Source organism: Haemorhous mexicanus, chromosome 18, assembly GCF_027477595.1.
Source record: "Haemorhous mexicanus isolate bHaeMex1 chromosome 18, bHaeMex1.pri, whole genome shotgun sequence".
NCBI classification, from domain to species: Eukaryota; Metazoa; Chordata; class Aves; order Passeriformes; family Fringillidae; genus Haemorhous; species Haemorhous mexicanus.
In genome coordinates, this window is record NC_082358.1 from 4,047,403 (window position 1) to 4,067,941 (window position 20,539).

The following is a 20,539-nucleotide window of genomic DNA, read 5'->3' on the forward strand; positions in this document are numbered from 1 at the left end:
GGGGCGCGGCCCGTCCAATCACGGGGCGGTCCGCAGCGCCCGCACCGAGCGGCTGGAGCAGGTCCGGGTCCGGGCGGTGGAACCGGGTGCGCCGGGACGGACCGGGGGTCAGTGAGGGGCTTGGACAGACGGCGGGCTCGGGGACAGCGATGTGCCGAGGGCTGGGGCTCAGGAAGCGGGGAGCGGGAACCAGGAAGGGGCCGGGGTTCGCGGGCCAGGGTCGGGGCGCACTGACGATCTGGGGACAGGGGGCCGGCGTGGCGACAGGGAGCGGGGACAGCCAGGGGCCGGGGACAGCTGGGGCTCAGGACACAGGGGCTGGGGACAGTCAGGGGCTCAGGGCACAGGGGCCAGCGCTCAGAGAACGGGGGCTGGGGACGGCCTGGGGCCGGGCTCAGGGCGCAGGGGCTGGGCACAGGGAGCGGGGACAGCCGGGGCTCAGGGCACAGGGGCCGGGGACAGCCGGGGCTCAGGGCACGGGGGCCGGGGACAGCCGGGGCTCAGGGCACAGGGGCCGGGGACAGCCGGGGACAGCCGGGGCTCAGGGCACAGGGGCCGGGGACAGCCGGGGCTCAGGGCACGGGGGCCGGGGACAGCCGGGGCCGGCTCAGGGCGCAGGGGCTGGGGACAGGGAGTGGGGACAGCCGGGGCTCAGGGCACAGGGGCCGGGGACAGCCGGGGCTCAGGGCACAGGGGCCGGGGACAGCCGGGGCCGGCTCAGGCTGCGGGCCGGGCGCTGACGCTGTGCTGTGCCCGCAGCGCTGCCATGGCCGCGGCCTGGCAGGACGTGTTGCGGGACGCGGCGGCCGTGCGGGAGGCGGCGGCGGTGGCGGTGGACGCGGCGCTGCTGGCGGGGGTGCTGATGCGGACCGGGGAGCAGCCCAACGCCTCGGATGTGAGTGCACAGCGCGGGGAGGAGCCGCTGCCGTGCCGGGGGTCCCCGAGCCCTTGGCAAGGAGCTGCTCCCCAAGGGACAGCCTTCGCTGGGGTGCAGCTCACAGCCCATCCCGATGATGAGCACAGTTCCCCGAGGGACAGCCCTGCCATACAGATTCCCTTTTCCAATGAGAGAGATAGATCTGGGAAGGCTTAGGAAGTTGCCTGTTGTGGTGCTGGGAGGTATTCCCTTTCCCAGCCTCTCACCACCCATATGAACCTTTGAACCAGAGGAGAGTCTCACGGAGGGGCCTCTTTTGGCATGTTCCCAGCTACAGTCAGCCTTTGTCCCATAACTGGGGTGAGGTGACAGGGCTGGAGATGGCTGATGTGTTGGATTTACCTGACAGATGGCTGGGGTGGGAGGGCTCAGCCTGTTGGAGCAGAATGCCATGAGGAGTCTCAGAGGAAGAAGTGCCCCTGTGCAGGAGGGATGGGGCCGTTGGGGAAGGGTCCCTGAGGAGCCTGGGGGCAAGCAGGCAGCTGGCAGGGGTACAAGGAGGGAGGTGTTCACCAAAGCACTGCTCCTTGATGTCAGATCAGGACTCTGAGTGATCTCAGAGGGTGAGAGGAAGAGAGAGCCTGGGAGGAGAGGCCAAACACACTGCCAGTGTCCCTTGTTTCATGTGAAAATCCAGGTGAATTGAAAACTTCTCTGTGGTGTAATATATGGACTTGGAGTGTGATCCCGTGCCTGAGATACGGGATGAGCCAGGGCTCTGGAGCAGGGATCAAAGGAAGTAAGAACCAGACAGCCAGAACCCAGGACTGGCAAATGAACTTTTTCTCTGCCCCTGAGCAGTTCTGGAGGCAGTGCTGTCCAGTTCAGGGGGAGGCAGTCAGCCCAGCCCAGGCGCTGCAGCAGCAGTGCCCTGCGGGTGGTTCATAAAGCAGAGCCCTCAGAAGTGGGGAATCAGCAGGGTTGAGGCCATCCATGTGTCTGCCCTGCAGGGCTGGGGGTGCCTTCAGACAAGCAGAGCAAGCACCTCCTTAGCTCCTCTTCAGCTGCCCAGACCTGACTGCTGTGCTGCATCCCTGCCTGCAGGTGGTGAATTATGCCCCCTTCACGCTGCTCCCATCTGCAGTGCCACGGGCCTTGTTTGAACAAGCCTATGCTGTCCAGCAGGATTTTAACCTGCTGGTGGATGCTGTCAGTCAAAACAAAGAATTCCTGGAGCAAACTCTGGCCAGGTAACGTTTTTGTGTGTTGCATTTTAATGAAATATTTTAAATGTAAAGCCTTTATCACCCTTGTGGCATCCCTACCTTTCTGAGGTCTTCTTGGGCCCCAGAAAATGGGACATCTGGCCAAGACCTGATTCCCTATCTATCATCTTCAACTTTGCCACTTTTTCAGGCTTGTGAATCCATACTTGTGAGCTTTTTAGCCCCTGGGCCTTAAATGCAAATCACTGGTGTCTTTGAGTCCTGGATTTAGGAGTCTCTTTTAGTCTTGTTCTGCATCTGCCTGTGTCTGTTCAGTAACCACCAGCTCTGCTGCAGCAGTGATGAAAAGGAGGTGTCTGTTCTGTTTCCACACCCTCCATCAGTCACCCCCATGCCTTCTTTCCCAGCCACAAGCTCTGGCTCCTGGCTTCTGCTGAGTTATCTGTTGCTGTTGCCCTGGGCTGGAGTGACCATCCCTGACTTTGTCACTCGTAATTGTGGGGCTGATGCTTCCACAAATCCCTCTTCCCTTCCCACTGCCTGTTCTGTGCTGCCTGTGCACGTTCTGCTGCCTCTGGCACTGGGACAGAGCAGAGGAGGCTGTTTTCCAGCATCCTTTTGTTCTGTTAAATCCTCACCCTTTGGTGCTGTTCCAGAGCTGGCTGCAGCCAGAGCTTGTGGGGACATGTTTGTACCTGTGGTTAAAGAATGCAGTACCTGGGGCTTGTGTGTGCTCAGGTGCCTGCCCTGTGCCAGGACAGCTCCCTGGAGGTGCTGCTCAGGATTTGGGGCCCTGAGGAAAAGCCAGATCTGCTCTAGCAGGGCCACAGCGTGTGGGGTTTGGAGCCTGACAGGACAGGGGGATTGGATGGAGCTTGTGAAGCCTCTCTGCACTGTGTGTGCAGGCCCAGAGAAACCTGTGGTTCCTGCCTGAACCTGCAGAATTCTGCTGCATTTCTTTGGCTTTGCTTGTCCCATCTCTGCCCTGCCAGTGAGTCACCTCTACACAGGAGGGCCTTTTGTGGAGAGGCTGTGCTTGGCATGCTGGGTTTGTCTTGTGGTTTTGCACTGAGCATTCATGGGGAGGTGTTTCACAGTGCTCCAGCACTTGGTTGAGCCCCAGTTCAAACCCAAGAGATCCCCATAGGACATGGTACTGCTCTTTGTGCTGGAGAATGCCCCTGCTAAGGGCTTTTTCTGCAGAAGAATTAATTTTCTTGTTCCTCTGTGGCAGCAGCTGGGGGCTGACATGGTCTGTGTTTCTCTCCAGCACCATCAAGGTAGACGACTTCACAGCTCGACTCTTCAGAATCTACAAGCAGGTTTTGGAGGAAGGCTTGGCTCAGGTACCTTGGCAGGGGATCCTAGTGGTCTGTGCCCCTTGGCATTGTGGTGGGGATGCCTGGGCTCTGGCTGCAGGCTTTTCCTCTGTGGACTCTGAGCTGTGCCAGGCTGGTCACTCCCTGCCCTGCAATGTCTTGTCACAGCTGGTGAGCTCAGGACCTTGCCCTGTTGAACAGCTGAGCTCCTTGGTTGGTGCTGCTGGAAACAGCCTGGCCTGGAGAGGGAGGAGTTCATGGGGTTTGTCTTTGTCCTCTGGGAGCCTCAGAGTGTGCAGGGACATGTGTCCTGTTGGGACCTGCACTGGCCAGGCCATCGCTGCAGAAGCCCCTTTACTTTTAGGGTTGGGAGCTCTTCTGGAGCTCTGAGAGGGCTGTGGGCAGGGAGCAGAGCACCCAGGTGTGTGACCTGCATGGTTTGTATCAAACTGAGGGTGACAGGACAAAAGGGAATGGCCTCAACCAGACACTGAGTAGGTTTAGATGAGATATTAGGAAATTTACTGTGCAGGTGTTGAACTGCTAGGACAGGTTGCCCTGAGAAGCTGTGGCTGTCCCATCCCTGAAAATATTCAAGTCCAGGTTGGACAGGGCTTGGAGCAACTTGGTCTAGTGGAAGGTGTCCCTGCCAGCTGCAGGGGCTGGGATGAGGTGGTCTTTAAAGTCCCTTCCAACCCAACCCATTCTGGAATTCTCTGACCGGGTCTGCCCTGGGAGGATTTTGAAGCAAGGTCATCGAAGGATTTGCAGTTAAAGGCACCAGCAGACCCCAGCTCCCTTCCCTGTGTTCCAGACTGTGGTTTTGGGCATCAACCGCTCAGATTACATGTTTGACTGTGGGCTGGATGGCACAGCAGCTCTCAGGCAGATAGAGATAAACACCATTGCTGCCAGCTTCGGGGGGCTCACCTCCCGCACCGCCGACGTCCACAGGTAAGGAGCACCTCCCGCTGCAGCAGCTGCCCTGCATGGCCCCTGTGCTCTCCAGGCTGCTCCCTTGCTCCAGCTGGGCTTGGACATGGCATTTACAGCATTTGTGTTCCACAGGTTGGTGTTGAAAGTGCTGGGAAAGAGTGAGGAGGCATCACAGCTGCTGCCCAACAACCCAGCGAAGGGGCTGGCCTTGGGCATTGCCAAAGCCTGGGAGCTCTATGGATCCCAAAGGTAAGGAGCAGTGCAGGGAGCCTGAATCACAGAGATGGAAAGCTGTCCAGTTCAGGTGGAGTGATCTCAAAGGGTGAGATGAAGAGGAAGCCTGGGAGGAGATGCCAAACACATTTTTACATGAAACAAGTGTCCCTTGTTTCATGTAAAAATCCAGGAAAGCTGGTGATCCAGCTAGGAGCATGTGGAGTGTTTATGGGTTTAATGATGTCCTTGGTATCTCTTCCAGGGCTGTCGTGATGTTTCTGGTGGAGGAAGTCCAGAGGAATATTTTTGATCAGCGTTGTGTAGAAAATGAGCTTTGGAACAGGTAAAGTTTGAATTTTCCTGGGATGGGAAAGTGAGGAGGTTATGGTTCAGTTTCTGGTATGGAAAGCTGAGCAAACAGCTGGAACATCATAGGAAACGTAGGATGCGTTCCTAAACAGGGAGTTTTTTGGGATTTGTAGGATTTCTCTGGCTCCACAGCACAAAGCCTGAGGCTATCTGTGAAGGAATCTACAGATCCTCCTTACTGCAGCCACGAATTCCACCCATGCTCTGCAGCTCAGGTAGCTGTGCCCAGCCTGGTGACTCTGGCACTCCTCTTGCAGGAATATCCGTGTGGTGAGGAAGCGGTTCCGGGATGTGTTTGAGCAGGGCTCCCTGGATGCCAGCAGGAGGCTGTATATGTGAGTATGAGCCAAGGTGCGCACTCCTGCCCGCTCCTGGGCACACGGGGCTGCCGTGGGAGCCTGCAGCCAAGGCTGCCTGCAAGAAGTGACTGAGGAAGCAGTTCTCTTCCATGCTCCAGCCTGCTGCTTCCTCTTGGAGCTGAGATGGCTTTGTGCTCACAGTGGTGAGGTTTTGCAGACACACATCAGTGCCTCACAGCTGCAGTCATAATCTTCCTCCTTCAGGCTTCATTGCTCTGGTAGATCTTTACCTCCTCCACAAAGGTCTGCTCTGAGCAGCCCTGGCTGTTTGAGAGGCTTCCACAGAGCCATTTCCTGTGTACTGTTCACGTGCTGCTCTGCCAGTGGGAGCTGGGCTGGGTTGTTAGTGCAGGAGGAGGAAGCATTCCATGTCCTTTGGGGATCTCTTGGGTTTGAACTCTGTGTCTTGCCCACTCCCTGTGGAGACCAGGATGGGAGGATCACAGACTCCCAGCTGGTCCCAAGTGTGACGTTTGTCCTATTTCCAGATAATGTGCTGAGAGCTGTATGAGCCTAAGGGAAGGCACTCCTATGAGCTGGAATATGAACCTAAGAAAATACGTGGTTTTGTGACAGTGGTTTTTCTGTAGTGAGGCTGATTTTTCGACTTTGCCATCTGTGGTGTGTTTAATTAATGAATGTATTGTCATGGCTGATAGTTGAGGGGAAAGTGTATCCCTTGTTCTTCCTCCTGAGCATCCTCCCCTGTCACTGTTGGATGCCTCCTGTCTGCCTGCCAGCAGCTCCCAGACCAAGTGCACAGTTTTGAGGCCAAAGCTTGGGTGTGTGGTGCTACAGCTGTGCTGCCAGCTCAGTCCTGGCAGGCTGGTTTGGTGACTCTCAGGTTGTTGAGTTGATGTCCTACCTTGAATTGCCACAGAAGAGGAACTTTGTTCCTTCCAGCTTCAAGAATCACAGAGCTGTTAAGGTTGGAAAAGACCTCTGAGATCGAGTCCAACTTGTAACCCAGCACCACTGAACACGTGCCACAGCCTCACTTCTTCAGGTCCCTCCACTGTCCTGAGCCACCTGTCCTAATGCTTGACCACATTTTCAGTGAAGAGATTTTCCCTAAACTCCAGTCTAAACCTCCTGTGGTGCAACTTGAGGACATTTCCTCTTGTCCTGTCCCTGTTCCCTGGGAGCAGAGCCCTATCCCCCCCTGCTGTCCCCTCCTGTCAGGAGTTGTGCAGAGCCACAAGGTCCCCCCTGAGCCTCCTTTTCTCTAGCCTGAGCCCCCCAGGCCACGATGGGGTTAAAAGCTGTTAAAAATGAGGTGCTTACCTCTCTGCAGAGCTGGGTGCCAGCTGCAGAGCTGGCTTTGTGCTGAGGGATTATTGAGCCTTTGGTTGGAGCAGAGGCTGGGTGTCAGCTCCCTGTGCTTGGGACAGGCCGAGCTGTGGTTCAGTGGAGAGGAGCTTGCAGTGTTCAGCTTGCTGAGGCAGAGCCAGGCAGGAGCAGGAAGGCTGGAGGCCAAGGAGAAGGGGCAGGGGCTGTGATCCCCCCTTGGTGCTGGGATGGGGCAGGGCCTGGCCTGGCTCTGTGAGCACTTCTGGTTTCCATTCCAGGGACGGCCAGGAGGTTGCAGTGGTGTATTACAGAGAGGGCTACATGCCCCAGATCTACAATGAGCAGGTCAGTACCCACCCCCCTGCCCCAGAAACCACCAGCTGGGCACTGCCCAGGGAGCTCCAAATAATCCCAGGGGCAGCTACTCTGTATGGGGTGGGGTCAGTCCAGACTAGTATGGCTGAGCTTATTTGGAGGCTGTGACTCCAGAGAGCAGGTGCATGACCTTGCAGTAAGAAAAATGGGTGGCTTTCTTCTCCAGGGGGTGATCCCTTAGCACAGCACTGAATTATTTCTGTACAATAGGGGTTAACAGGTGTGAGCACTTGCTCAAAGGTTTCAGACTTTGTCTACAGATCACTCTGTGCTCTCCTAGCACGATCAGGCTGCAGGTAATAATAGCACAGAGCAGATCTTGCTGCTGTCTGGAGGTGGCAGCACTTGTCAAGCTGGGGAAGGTGCACACAGTGGAATAATTTAACTGTGCCACCCAGAGGTGGCGGGAAATTCATGCCTGCTTTTCTCTGGAGTGCTGCTCCCCGCCCCGTCCCTGCCAGCAGGCAGGAGGGAGGAGACAAGCCATATGTCGATATCTGCACAGAAAAGAGCAGAGCAAACCTTTGGTGTGTTGTTTTCCCTCCCGGCGTGGTTGCTCCTGCGCTGCCTCAGAACTGGGAGGCGCGGCTGCTGCTGGAGCGCTCCCGGGCAGTGAAGTGCCCCGACATTGCCACGCAGCTGGCAGGCACCAAGAAGGTGCAGCAGGAGCTCAGCAGGCCAGGGACGCTGGAGAAGCTGCTGCCAGGCCACCCCGAGGCCATCGCCCGGATTAGAGCCACCTTTGCAGGACTCTACTCCCTGGATGAGGTGAGTGGGAGCGGGGCTGGAGCAGGAAGGGACGTGCACTCCTGTGCTCTTAGCAAAGCCCTCTCTTCTTCTCAAGCAGTGGTCCTTGGGGGATTTGTTGGTGCCTCTGCTCAGAGGCATCTGCCGAGGAGCCCCTGCTGCTCCCTGATGTTTTGTTGTTCACAGAACCGTTTAGGTTGGAAAAGCCCTCCAAGAGCAGAGAGTCCAACCTTTGACCAAACACCTCATTATCAACTCCAACCAAACACCACAAACTCCAAACACCACATTATCAGCTAGACCATGGCACTGAGTGCCATGTCCCATCATTCCTTGAACACCTCCACGAGTGGTGACTCCATCCAGCTCAGTCCAGTGTGAAACCACCCTGTCCATGAAGAAATGATTCCTGGTGTCCACCTGTTTCCATCCTTTCCTGCCAGGGTGAAGAGGGTGACAGAATAGCTGCCACAGCCATCGCTGACCCCGACCGCTTCGTGCTGAAGCCTCAGCGTGAAGGTGGAGGTATGAGCTGGGCTCTGGAGGTGTGGGCTGGGCTGGGCTCCTGGGGGTTTCCGTTGTGGTTTGTGCTATATTTGGGACAGGCAGGAGCTCTGTGCCAGCTCCTGATCTTGTGCTGAGGGATAAAGGGTGGTTTGTGGCTACTCATAGCCATGGGGACTAGTCTTGCCACTAAGGCAGTTCTGCTCCTGGAGGAGCTCCCAAGGCCCTGGTGCTGAGTGTGGGGAGCCCAGGCAGCACCTGGGGAGACAAAGACTGGGTTATTTGGGCTGCCAGGGCCACAGAGCTGGGGCCAGGGGCTTCTGCTGTCCTGGAAGGGCTTGATGTGCTGGTTTTGTTTGCCAGGGAACAACCTCTACGGTGAAGAGCTCAGGGAGGTTCTGGAGAAGATCAAAGACAGCCCTGAGAGAACCTCCTACATCTTGATGGATAAGATCAAACCCCAGCCAGCACTGAATTACCTGCTGAGGGCTCACAGTCCCCTCCAAGCATCCAAGTGCATCTCCGAGCTTGGGATCTTTGGTGTCTATGTCAGGTGAGCAATGTGCTTGTGTTCCAGGGCAGTTCCCTGCTCCTGATGTGGAGCAGGAGCATTTTGCCCTCTGTGCAGCCCAAGCACAGTCACAGGACACATGTCTGGGGACGTGCAGGTGCAGGGGACAGATGTGACCACTCAGTCTGTGCCCCTGGGAGCAGCTCTGAGCACGTATGCACATGCTGAGCTGCTGCTCTGAACCTGCTACCAAACGAGCTGTTGGGGCTGGTACTGGCAGTTACTGGTGCAGTGGGATCCTGGGCTCGGTGTGTCTCATCCCTGATTTCTGGGAGCACTTCTTGGATTCTGACTGCAGCCCCATGTGTGGCTTTTCTGAAGCCCTGGTGATCTCTGAAATACCTGAAGGCCTAATGCCTGTTCAACCCTAATAGGAGCTGCTTTTGTTTTAAACCCTCATAACCCACATTTCCATAGGGTATAAATGAAAGTCCTTTTCACACAGTTTTGGGAACAAAGGTGCTCTGGCAGCGTTCAGCCCCTGGCACTCCCATTTGCAGAATGGCCAGTGCAGCCACCACTGCAGGGCCCCCACGTTAGCCCTGGGGCTCTGCCCTGCCCTGTGTGCTGACGGGGAAGGTGCATCCTGCTGCCCCAGAGAACTGCCAGGAGCTGTGTGCTCTGCAGGGGCTCAGTGTCCCTCTCTTTGCAGGCAGGGCCAGGAGCTGGTGCTGAACCAGGCCCCCGGGCACCTGCTGCGCACCAAGGCCATCGAGCACGCGGACGGCGGCGTGGCAGCCGGGGTGGCCGTGCTGGACACGCCGTACCTGGTGTGAGGAGCCACAGCCCACCCCCCTCTCTCTGCTGCCTCAAGAGCTGATCTGCCCCAGGGATTTCTCCTGAGGGTGCTTGCCACGGTCTGACTGCTGGAGGCTGTGAGGAGGGACTGTGTGATTCAGCTGCTCAGCCCCAGCTTCTTCTGGTGATTCCCCCTCCAGGAAGGATTGCCTTGCTCTGCCTGCTCAGGGGGCCCTGCCCTGGGCACAGCCCAGCTGTGACTCCCAGGACTGCAGGGTTCTGGATGTTCCCTTGGGGCCTGGCCTGGGGGCAGGGGGATGCAGAGCAAAGGTCAAGGTGCCACTACAGGCCTTTGTGCTGCTCCCACTTCTGAGCTCCTTATGCTGCATGGTTTCTGGAGACATAGGCAGACTAAGGAATGAGAGGAGAAAGGTGGATGGGCAAGTATCAGCCTTTATCTTCATCCAGTGCCTCAGTGCTCTCCAGCTTAGAGAGCTCAGCTCCACTTCCCATGGCCCCTCCAGTCCTCCTTCCCCTGCTGCTGCTGTCCTGATTTCTGTTTTCCTCTGTGCCTGAGGATCCTCAGGGCTCCTGCACCAGGCACAGCTGCCCTGGGTAATTTGTCCAAGGGCCTCTTGCTTTTGCTTTGCCCAGCTCCTGTTTTCTTGGACTGGGTGCCTCTGTGCCACACGGGGCAGGCAGCAGTGCAGGGTCTGGGGCAGGCTCCCGCTGCCTCCTGCAGCCCTGTCAGCAGCTCTCCACAGGCTGGTGTAAGAATCCCTCAGAGATGGAGGCAGCTCCCAAGGTAGCAGAGAATTGGAGCCTTGTGTGTGTTGATAAATCCCAAAGCACTCTGGGTTTGGGCCAGTGCATCCCACTGCAAATCAAACCCTGAGCATCTTCCTGCCAGGAAGCCCCAGCCTTGGCAGTGCTTCTGCTAAGACTGGGAGCTCTGTGGTGAGGAAGCAAAGGAATTGCAGGGGAGGCTGGGCAGCACAGCCCCAGCTCCCAGCACCTTACTCTGGGACCAGCACCAGCAAAGGGGGAGACATGGCTCCCTCCAGGTTTTATGGATCAGTGGGAACAGCACAGCAGTGGAGGAGGGTGGGCTCTCCTGCTCAAGGTCTTCTGCCTCTTCCTCCAGCCCCTTCTCCTCCTCAGCCCTAAAAGCTGCACCTTTCTGGCAGTGCAGAGCCCAGGCAGCCTCAGCCCAGCCCTGTCAGTTACACAGAACCAGCACAGAGGCAGAATTCCTGCAGAATGGGATGTGCTGAGTGGCAGAACCAGCACAAAAGCAGAATTCCTGCAGAGTGGATGTGCTGAGTGACAGAAGCAGCACAAAGGCAGAATTCCTGCAGCCTGGGTGTGCTGAGTGCCAGCCCTGCTGGCTCTTTGCTGCTGTGGCATTAATCACCAATCAGTCACCTGGGAAACTGCTCCATTCTCCAGGTGTGACTGAAACTGGGCTTCCTGGGTGTTTTGTTGGGGGATTGATTACCCCAAGCCAGAGATTAAAAGGAATGTGCAATCTGACTGCTGTTTGTGCCACATTTGTCCAAGCCCAGGAGCACACCTGGCCGGGTATGCAAAGATCCATGGCTGTGCCTGGAAGGGGAGCAGGCCTGGGGTGGAGGTGAGGCAGCCCTGAGCTGTGCTGACAGCCCTGAGCCTCCTCACCCAGCTCCCTGGAACCAGGGCTGCATGAGGGGGTCAGTGACACGTGGGTGTCACACTGTCTTGTGCTTTCCACGAGCCTCGGAGCAGCACTGGCTGGAGACCAGGGAGAAACTGAGGCACAGGGTGCAGCCCTGGAGCCAGCACAGCCAGCCACAGTAAATCCCAGTCCAGGGAAAAACATCATGCTGGCAGGAACCTGCCCCTCCCCATCCCAAAAGCCAGTCCTGGTTTCTGGCATGGCCACTCCAGCTGCACTGAGCACCCTGACTCAGCACACAAGCACCTACCACCCACACACACTCCAAGCCTGTTTCCATTTTGTTTTCTTGAATTTTATTCCATTTTGCATTAAATTCTCGCTGTTTTCCAGCCAAAATTACATAGCTGACAAAGAGTAACAGGAGGAACGATGACGTAGGAATCCTTGTCACCAAGGTGGCACAATCCAGTGGTACAGAGCTGTGGGGGCACATGGGACACAGGCAGGCACCAAGGTTACAGGTGACACAGGTGCTGTGCCAGTGAGAGCAGCAGGTAACAAGTGAGATTTGGGACTTGGCCAACAGCCCAGCAGAGCACCCCAACACCTGCCCTGAGCAGCCTGACCCAGAGGCAGCTGCTCCTCCTTTCCAGCCACAAATCAGCTCAGGCTGCAGGTAATCCCTGGCCACTGGCACTCCCCAAAACAGCTGTTGCAGCAAGTTTTAAAGCCCAGTTCTCCTTTGGTTTAAGTGCAAAATCACAGAGTTCACATGCAGGTTTCACAGAGACATTGCAAAGGAGGTATGAGCCCCAGCTCAGCCCTGGCTGGAGTTGAAGGTCCTTCACTGGAGGAAGGATGGCTTTGGCAGGACCCTGGTGGTGGTCAAGGCTCTTGGGGAAATGGTTTGTGGGCCTTTAGCTCTCATCATCATTAAGCCATGTCAGATTTAAGCAAACACTGACTTTAAACATCTCCCACCATTTTTTCTGATGAGGAAATAAGTAGAACTCCCACAGCCCTGCCTGCCTTGGTTTCTCTGCTGTAGCAGTGCTCATGGTGCCATGGGAAAGGTGCCTCTGCCTGGCTTTATTTCCTCTCCATCCTTTGGTGTAACAGCTCCCAGTCCTCCCCCAGGACACAAGAGGAGCATCCAGCTGCTCCAGCTCTGCTTCAGCTGTGAGCTCATGCAGCAGGGCTGGAGGAACCAGGGCTCCACAGAAATGTCACACCAAGGCTTTTCCCTTCCTGGCTCCCTGTGGTGTCCATGGCCAGTGAAGGACCCTGGACTGGGGACAATGCACCAGCTGGCACAACACAGTGAGGAAGCTGCAGATCCTGGTATCAGATTGACCCAAAAAACCTGTCTGAAGCCCAGAGCTCCCTGGAGCCTTGCCCCACTCCCCTGCAGGCTCCAGGAAGCTGTGCTAGCAGCAGGCCAGTGGATGCAGGCTGAGCACAGCTGTGCAGTGATGATGTGGCTGCTGCAGTGCTCCTGCAGCCTGCAGCACTCCAAGCACAAAAGGAAGCTCAGCTGCTCTGTGGGCAGTGGTGGATGCTCCTCCCAGGCCTGCATTGAGTAACTCCAGCATCACTTCCCCTCCAACCCCCAAAGCTCCTTCCCACTGCGCACAAGGTGCCAGGGCCCCTCCAGACATAAAGTAAATTAACACCCTCTCCCCCACCCCCCCAAATTAAATTAAAATCAAGAACGAGGTGCTGAAAAGGGAGGAGGACGAGTCCCTCTGTGCACCAGGCTGACCCTCAGATGTGTGACATCCATCTGGAACACGACAGACACCTCATCCAGGGCATGGACACGGCCTCTCCAGAGCCAGACTCTCCTCATTCCTACCATTGGTACATTCAATTCAACAGGTGAAAGTTTCCTTCCCGGGCAGGCAGCGGCTGTTGGAGGGACCTGCTCATCAGGTGCCACTGCCACTGTTCTGCTCAGCAGGGACAGGTCCAGCTGCTACTGCTTAGTGTCACATCTGCTGTTGAAAAGGTGTGTGATGATGCCCGGGTCTGCCAAGGTGGAGATGTCCCCCAGATCTTGGTCATTTTTGGCAATCTTCCTCAATATCCGTCTGGTGATCTTTCCTGTAATGACAGCCGAGAAAGGGAAGCGGGAGTCAGAATCCCGGGATGATCTGGGTTGGAAAGGGACCTTAAAGATCATTTCTTTCCAGCCCCCTGCTATGGGTAGGAACAGCTTCCCCTGTTCCAGGTTCCACTATCCACAAGCCCCATCCAGCCTGGCCTTGGACACTTCCAGGGATCCAGGGGCCTCCCTACCCTCACAGGGTACAATTCCTTCCTTATGTCTATTTAATCTACACTTGCCTTCCACCACCCCTTGTCCTTCATTATCTGTCCATATAAAAAGTCCCTCTCTAGAGGAGTCAGGATCTCTTCAGCATCCTTAGCAGAAGGGGGAAGTACCAGACCTGCTCATCCTCCTCACTCTGCTCACCTCCCCTAATCTGAGCAGCCCTGGACAAGCAGAGCAGGGCTGCTCAACTTCCACTGGCAGGAACTGTCCAGTCCTCCCCAGCACCAGCCCTGGAACTCACCTGAGCGGGTTTTGGGCAGGCTGGGGGCATACTGGATGTAATCAGGTGTTGCTATGGGCCCAATTTTTTCTCTGACTGCAAAAAAAAAAGAGATTTTCATTGCAGGGATGAGGAGAAGCCACACATCCTTTCCACGACAGAAGAACAGAAGGTTAAGACACAGAGCCCAGCTCCTGGGACACCTGGCAGGGCAGTGCCTGGGGCTGCTGCACCTGAGCCTCCACACAGTAGGAAGGGACAAGAAGACCTGCAATGCCAACAGGGCAGAAGCACAGCTCCCCAGCAGTGAGAGTACTCATTTTTTCACTCCCTCCATCTTTCAGAGACCTCCCTAACAGCTACAACCAACACCATGACCATTTTGATAGAGCGAGGATTGATTCAAATTCACTCTTGGGTTCCTCCAGAGAAGAAGCTGCCATGGGTCTGTTTGGTGTATTCAATGCTGCAGTTTGCAGTCAAAGAGATCCTTGAGAGCAGAGCACAAACACCCAGAGCACCTCCCTAAAGAAACACCATGATCCTCTCAGGATGTCCCAGTCTGCCAGGGGGAGAGAGCCCTGCTGCAAACAAAAGCCTGCTGAGCACCCCAGTCCTTCACAGGGCTGCCAGCTCCCACGAGGCAGAGATGGCATCACATGAGCAGCCAAAGGCTGGGAGAACTAATTTTAGTCTTTGTCAGCCTGCTCTGTCATCAAGAGGCACCTTGTGGCACTTGTCCACGCTGCATTCCCCACACCACCAGCAAGCACCCAAGCCCTTAACCCCTCCAGCACCTGTCCTCCCCTGCCTGCTCCCCAATATTTGGCTGATGCTACCTTGTTTTTTGAGCTCATCTATGAGGCTCTTGGTGAACTCGTAGCCCTCTCTCAGGGTCACAAAGCAGTAGAGGCACTCGCCCTTCAGGGGGTGGGGGTGGCTGACCACAGCGGCCTCAGCCACCGCCGGGTGCTCCACCAGGGCTGACTCCACCTCTGCCGTGCTCAGCAAGTGGCCTGCAAACAAGGGGGAGACAAAGCTTTACAGACCTGCAGGAAGAGTCCTGAGGCTGTAAAAGGCCCTAAACTACAGATCTGAGAGCATCAGTTTGATGTGCTTGGGAAAGGACAACAGTTGGAGAGTGAAACTCATTTCCACAGTGCTCTGGAAGCTGCCAGGTGTCACTCACCTGCAGAAGCCACCTCCCTTGGCTGTTCCCCCTCCCACCTTCAGGCTTCCTTCTGGAACAGATCATGAACAGTTCACAGTGATGCTTTTCCAAGGCACAGGCTGAGGAGGAGCTGGATTGGGCAAGAGGAGACCTGCCCACATGGTCAGCCAGAAGGTGCAGAGGAAGAGGCTGGATCTGCACTCTAGCCCAGTGCTGTGGGGAGGGGCAGGGACACTCCATGTCTTGGGGCAGGGGCACAACTCAGTCTTGCACACCTCTGCTCCTGTACCTGTGCTCTGACCTTCTACCCCAGCACTGCTATCACAGAAAGCCACAGGAAAGTGGTCAACTCCCAGAACGATCAGCTGATGGAGAATCAGGCATTGCTGGTCAGGTGAAAGGATCTAATTTGATCCAGGGACAAGTAAAGCAGCACCTCAGAGCCAGCAGGACATACCTGGAGGATACAGGCTCCAGGAAAGGAGGGAGGGAGCTATTACATAGAGTACATGGAAAATGATGGGCTGAGAAGCAGCTGAATCTCAAAGACTCAGTCAAGAGAGGTGGGACAATCTTCAGAGCTCTGAGCAGCCTGATCCAGCATTGAGGTGAGCCCTCCATGGAGCAGCAGGTTGGATTAGCAACCTCACTGTCCTGCCCAAACTCTGTGAATTCCCTGTGGCCCTAAATCCTTCAGCAGAGGTCCCCTGGCTGGTTACAGAAGGTTCCTTTCCTCCAAGGCTTTGTCTCCAGGGAAAATGGTGTAGGAAGTCACCAAGTCACAGGCTTGTGTGTCCCTGAAATAACCCTGACCCAGAAACTGGATCCACCTTGAGGACAAGCTGCTGAGCAGAACCACAGGTGCAGAACCATCCCCATAAAGCAGGTGGCTTTTGAAATGGATGTAGAAGTGTCACAAAGCACATTGGTCCCCACTGAAGAAAAAACTCCTTCTTACCAGAAACATTCAACATGTCATCAATTCGCCCTGTGATCCAGTAATAACCATCTTTATCTCTTCTGCAACCTAAAAATAGCCAGAAATGAGTGTGAGACAGCAGTGCCAGCCCTCAGAGCAACTGATAAGGGATTCTGAGGGCAGCACAGGGCAAGATTTGCACTGCTGTCCCCAGGCCCCCAGCAGCCTGGAGCCCCTTACCATCTCCTGTCACGTAGTAGCCAGGGAACTTCTGGAAGTAAACGGTTTCAAACTGCTGGTGCTTTCCATAGAGCGTGCGCATGATCCCTGGCCAGGGCTGCTTAAACACCTGGGGGTGAGACACACACAGCTGGGGCACCCAGAGCCAGAGCCACAACCCTGGTTTGCACCACAGGGAGAGAGATGTCAGAGACAGCCACGAGCAGTACTCAGACACTTGCTGCCAGTGCTGATCCACTGGGAAAGTCCCACCAGCTTTGGCCAGGGGGAAGGAGCTTGGCTGAGCAGTTGTTCCCATCCTCCTGCCTTGCCCACATGTGCAAGTGCATTTAGTGATCAGCTGTAAAAGCTCCCATAGTTATGGCCTTGGAGGGAGTTCCCACCACCCAACGGTGTGTGGACCAGAGTAAGTGGAGGTAGAATCACAAATTTTTTAAAGTTGGAAACCATGTCCTCAAGTGACACCCTCCACACATTTTTTGAATAATTCCAGGGATGGTGACTTTACTCCTTCCCTGGGCCAAAAGATGTGGGTATTCTACCAGGAATGTCCCAGAGCTCTCAGGGAAAGGACAAAGGGAGGCTGGGGAAGATCAGTCCTTCCTTACCAGGTAACCTTCTGCTTCTCCTTCCAGCTCTTCCCCCGACTCACTCAGGATGGCAGGGACCACACCAAAAAAGGGGAATGTCTGCCATGAGGACCAGGGAGAAAGGAGAGATGGAGGTGAATCCCTGCATTAGATCCCCATTAACCAGAGGCAGTGGGAGGCAGGGCAAGGACAGCTTTGGAGAGCTGTGGTACACAGGGCCCATGAGTATGGCTGCACAGGGCCTGGGATTTTGGGAGGTGGTCACCCCACCATGTGCACCACTGTCCCCCCACCCCCTGGCAGGCTGCAACCACCCAGCCATGGCACAGAGAGGGCCCTGCTGAGGCTCCTGGGGAGAAGAACACAAGTACTCACGGCAGAGCCTGGCTTCATGGGGGTGGCAGCAGGAAGGGGTGTCAGCATGTGGCCTCCCTGCAAAGAGAGACACAACCCAGTGAGTCTGGGCCATGCCAGCCCATCCCACAGCTGTGCCCTCAGCTCTGGGAACAGCATATCCCAGTCAGGGCTACTCAGGGCAGGTGTGGAAATGGGCCCTGGGAAGGATATGGCAGTGGATGGGGAATCTGGGCACAGATTTGGAGCTGCTGGGGGAGAGAGAGGGGCAGGAGAGCAGTGTCCAAAGGAGAGTTAGGAAGAGAGACTTTGAAGAGGAAGGTTTCTCCTTTTGGAGCCTGCTTGACTTGCAGGATAGGAAGAGAAGGAGCACATTAGAGTTTCCTGGGCAGGCCAAACAAACAGACCCCACAGACCCCAAACCCCACTATGGGAAACCTGCAAGGAGACCCTGCAGGCAGCACAAGGGACAGAGAGGTGCCAGGGACACCCAGCAAGGACTCACCGTCTCTGTCTGCCAGAAGGTGTCCACAATGGGACACCTCTCCTCTCCCACCACACGGTAGTACCACAGCCAGGCCTCAGGGTTGATGGGCTCACCCACGGTCCCCAGCACCTTCAGGGACTTCCTGCTGTGCCTGCAGAGAGGAGAGGGCTGGCAGGGGCTCAGCAGGCTATGGAGCTGTGAGCTTGCTGCATAGCACAGCCTGTAGGAACCCCTGGGTTACCCAAAATGACTTTCCAGGTACAGGTCAGAGATTTCTCAGCACTCTTCCACAGGGGAAGAGAGGAAACCTGGGTCATTTTGGCATCTCCCAGTCAACCCTGCTGTGCAAAGCCAACAAACTCCTTCCCCTGGGAGTGGCACTCACTTTTTGACAGGCTCCTCGCCATACTTCATCAGCAGCCGGATGGCTGTGGGTGCTGTGTAGAACTTGGTCACCTTGTACTTGTCAATGATGCTCCACATCCTGCCAACATCTGGGTAGGTGGGGACACCTTCAAACTGAGCAGGAGACAGAGCAGTGACACAGCTGTTCCTCACTGCCCCTCACCTGCAGCAGCTGCCCAAGCAGGAGGAGCCAAACAGCAGCTGGACCCCAGCATGTCCTTATAGGGGTACACAGTGAAACCAGCCCGGGTCAAGGACCCCCTCACTGGGCAGATGTCATCCCCCCTCATCCTGGCAGATGTCCCCTGACACCCCCTTGCAGCACAGGCACTTGGGTGGCCACCACAGTGACACAGTCCCACCAGCTCAAGTGACCCTGCCCACGTGGCAAAGGGCAAGAGGTCCAAACACTGTGACAGAATCACAACCCAAAGTACCAAAAACTCCCAAAAGGCCTCCCCCAACATAACAGTGATTTTCCTTCTTGCATTTCCCTGGGGATTCTTGGGCACAGGTCTCTGGCTCCCTGATCTGTTACGCTGCCAAGAGAGATACAGGCACAGGAGTTAAACAACAAGTTGTCAAATCAGCATCAGCAGGGAAAACATCACTCCCTGATTGAGTTTTTGCATTAAGGCAGAGCAGCCCTGGCTCCACTGGTACACAAGGCTTGTACTTTTATGGGAAAGAAACAGGGGAGCATTTGAAAAAATTTTGTAGCTTGAAAAACTACAAAAATTTTTGTAGTTTGAAAAAGCCACACACAAACTACTCCTCCGAGAAGTCATCATGCCCACCCTGGAGAGCACCACCCTGCCTCACAGAGCCTTGCACACCATCACAAAACAATGCAGGGATGCAGCCCAGCACCACCATCTTCCTTTTCCTGGAGGGAAAGCCCCCACTGGCACAGAGCACTCACCAACACGCTGGTGGCCCCGTTGGCCAGGGGGCCGTAGGTGAGGTAGGAATGGCCCGTTATCCATCCGATGTCAGCCGTGCACCAGTACACATCCTCAGGTTGGTAATCAAACACGTATTTAAAGGAGGTGGCAGCAAAAATCATGTACCCACCCACGGTGTGCAGCACACCCTGTGAGGAGAAGGCACAGGAATGGCAGGGTGAGCTCCCACCATCATCCTCACCCTGCCAGGCCCAGCTGAGCATCGCTGAGCTTCAACAGCAGCTGAGCAGGAATGACCAGCACAGCCCTTTTCAAAATTTCTGTGGCTCCTCTTCCTGCTGGGGCCTCCCAGCTCCCCCATCACCAGTTCCCCCAGCTGAGGGGTCCCCAGGGCTCAGCCTGTCCCGTGCAGGGAGCTGAGAGCACACCTTGGGTTTTCCAGTGGAGCCACTCGTGTAGAGGATGAAGAGCTCGTCCTCGGCGTCGCACCACTCGGGCTCACACTCTGTGCTGGCACCACACATCAGCTCATGCCACCATGTGTCCATGGCTGGGTTCCAGGGGGCCTGAGGAAAGCACAAGATTGGGAACAGGCTTGTCCAAAAACAAGAGAGGGGGGATGAGGAGCATAGCCCAAATCTTGCCCCTGTCACAGGCCATTGAGGGGGATGTTCACAGCATAGCCTGCTGCAAACCATGCACCAGAGCTGCAGCTCCCACTCCCAAAGCTCCTTTTCACAGCCCACAGCCACAAGGAAAACCTTCAAACTGTCTGCAAGACCCTGTCTGAAGCAGTGTCCAGACCACAGGTAATGGTGATGAATCCCCATGGGTGGCAGCAGCAGCCAGGAGAGGCTGGCAGCAGCTGCTCTGGGCTGTTCCCACAGCCAGGCTCCTGCTGCCCTGTGGGGCTGCCCTGATCTGCAGTCCCACATCCAAGCAGCAAGCACAGCCACCTGTCCCACAGCCTCCTGTTCCACACACCTTGTGGGGACCCTGATGGCAGCATGGCCCAAGGTGAACAGCAGCACTATGGGCTCACACTGCTTGGCCCTGCAGGCCCCACAAAAATATCTCTTCTCTAGGTTTTTAGGTAATAACTGGTAATAACAGCTAAGAAGTGACTGCACCAATGCACAACCATCCAGCACTGGCTGACTGAAGATGCCAGAGCTGTGACAGAGCCACCAAGCCTGTGGCTGATGGGCAGAGGGCACCCTGAGGGTTGTTCTGCCTGCCCACCTCTCCAGGGTGGTGGCACAGGTCAGGGCAAGACTTAACTTCCCCTGACCTTCTCACCTTTCCTCAGAGAAGCCTGGGGGAAGCTGGGCAGGGAACATGCCCCAGCCTCAGCTCAGACCTCCACTTCTCACATCTCTGTGAGGGCAGGACCTGAGCCAGAGCCCTGCACATTTCCTCTTCACGAAGCCAGGCTCACCACAGCTCCCTGAACTGGGGTGCACAGAGAGCAGCCCCATGGTGACACTCTGCAGACCTAAAGATGTTCATGAGACATCTGGAGGCACTGGGACCCCAGAGTTCCCACACACGTGGGCAGGGGACACCAGCTGCTTGACAGCTTGGCACAACTGAGCCCACTTGGAAAGCTTTCATGGACCCTCAGGGCTCCTGGTTTTACCTGGCAAAGCAGTTTCCACAATTCTGTTCCACCAGCATGCTCCCAGCAAGGCACCAGGTAAAAAAGCCCAAGGCTATCCATCAGTTTTCT

At 56.1% G+C, this 20,539-nt stretch overlaps 2 protein-coding genes across 4 annotated transcripts in view; one reads left to right on the forward strand and one right to left on the reverse strand.

The window, feature by feature from the left end:
• On the forward strand, positions 1 to 11,060 carry GSS (glutathione synthetase). The gene is made up of 13 exons (XM_059862922.1): positions 1 to 107; positions 760 to 895; positions 1,982 to 2,127; positions 3,374 to 3,449; positions 4,237 to 4,376; positions 4,491 to 4,607; positions 4,837 to 4,917; positions 5,201 to 5,278; positions 6,871 to 6,937; positions 7,541 to 7,735; positions 8,158 to 8,239; positions 8,582 to 8,771; positions 9,442 to 11,060. Exons 2-13 carry the CDS (start codon positions 767 to 769, stop codon positions 9,563 to 9,565), a joined length of 1,425 nt encoding a protein of 474 aa, XP_059718905.1. The 5' UTR covers positions 1 to 107; positions 760 to 766; the 3' UTR covers positions 9,566 to 11,060.
• Positions 11,061 to 11,520: 460 nt separating this feature from the next.
• ACSS2 (acyl-CoA synthetase short chain family member 2) overlaps positions 11,521 to 20,539 on the reverse strand; it is a 31,230-nt gene continuing 22,211 nt past the window's right edge. For 2 of the 3 annotated variants that reach the window (XM_059862918.1, XM_059862919.1), the window contains 11 exons: positions 19,239 to 19,376; positions 18,828 to 18,998; positions 17,886 to 18,019; positions 17,519 to 17,651; positions 17,035 to 17,091; positions 16,678 to 16,758; positions 16,070 to 16,178; positions 15,869 to 15,937; positions 14,579 to 14,755; positions 13,761 to 13,835; positions 11,521 to 13,287 (listed from right to left, as the gene is read on the reverse strand). In XM_059862918.1, coding sequence (XP_059718901.1) covers positions 13,160 to 13,287; positions 13,761 to 13,835; positions 14,579 to 14,755; positions 15,869 to 15,937; positions 16,070 to 16,178; positions 16,678 to 16,758; positions 17,035 to 17,091; positions 17,519 to 17,651; positions 17,886 to 18,019; positions 18,828 to 18,998; positions 19,239 to 19,376 — 1,272 coding nt within the window. In that variant the 3' untranslated portion in view covers positions 11,521 to 13,159. The remainder of the gene's footprint in view (positions 13,288 to 13,760; positions 13,836 to 14,578; positions 14,756 to 15,868; positions 15,938 to 16,069; positions 16,179 to 16,677; positions 16,759 to 17,034; positions 17,092 to 17,518; positions 17,652 to 17,885; positions 18,020 to 18,827; positions 18,999 to 19,238; positions 19,377 to 20,539) is intronic. The other variant, XM_059862921.1, reaches the window with a different exon arrangement.

Bases quoted from the DNA above. Each gene is read 5' to 3' on its own strand.
- GSS (XM_059862922.1), top strand. From the start codon at position 767: ATGGCCGCGGCCTGGCAGGACGTGTTGCGGGACGCGGCGGCCGTGCGG. The intron at 5,279-6,870 runs GTGAGTATGAGC...TTTCCATTCCAG, and splicing joins GCCAGCAGGAGGCTGTATAT to GGACGGCCAGGAGGTTGCAG. The intron at 8,240-8,581 runs GTATGAGCTGGG...TTTGTTTGCCAG, and splicing joins GCCTCAGCGTGAAGGTGGAG to GGAACAACCTCTACGGTGAA.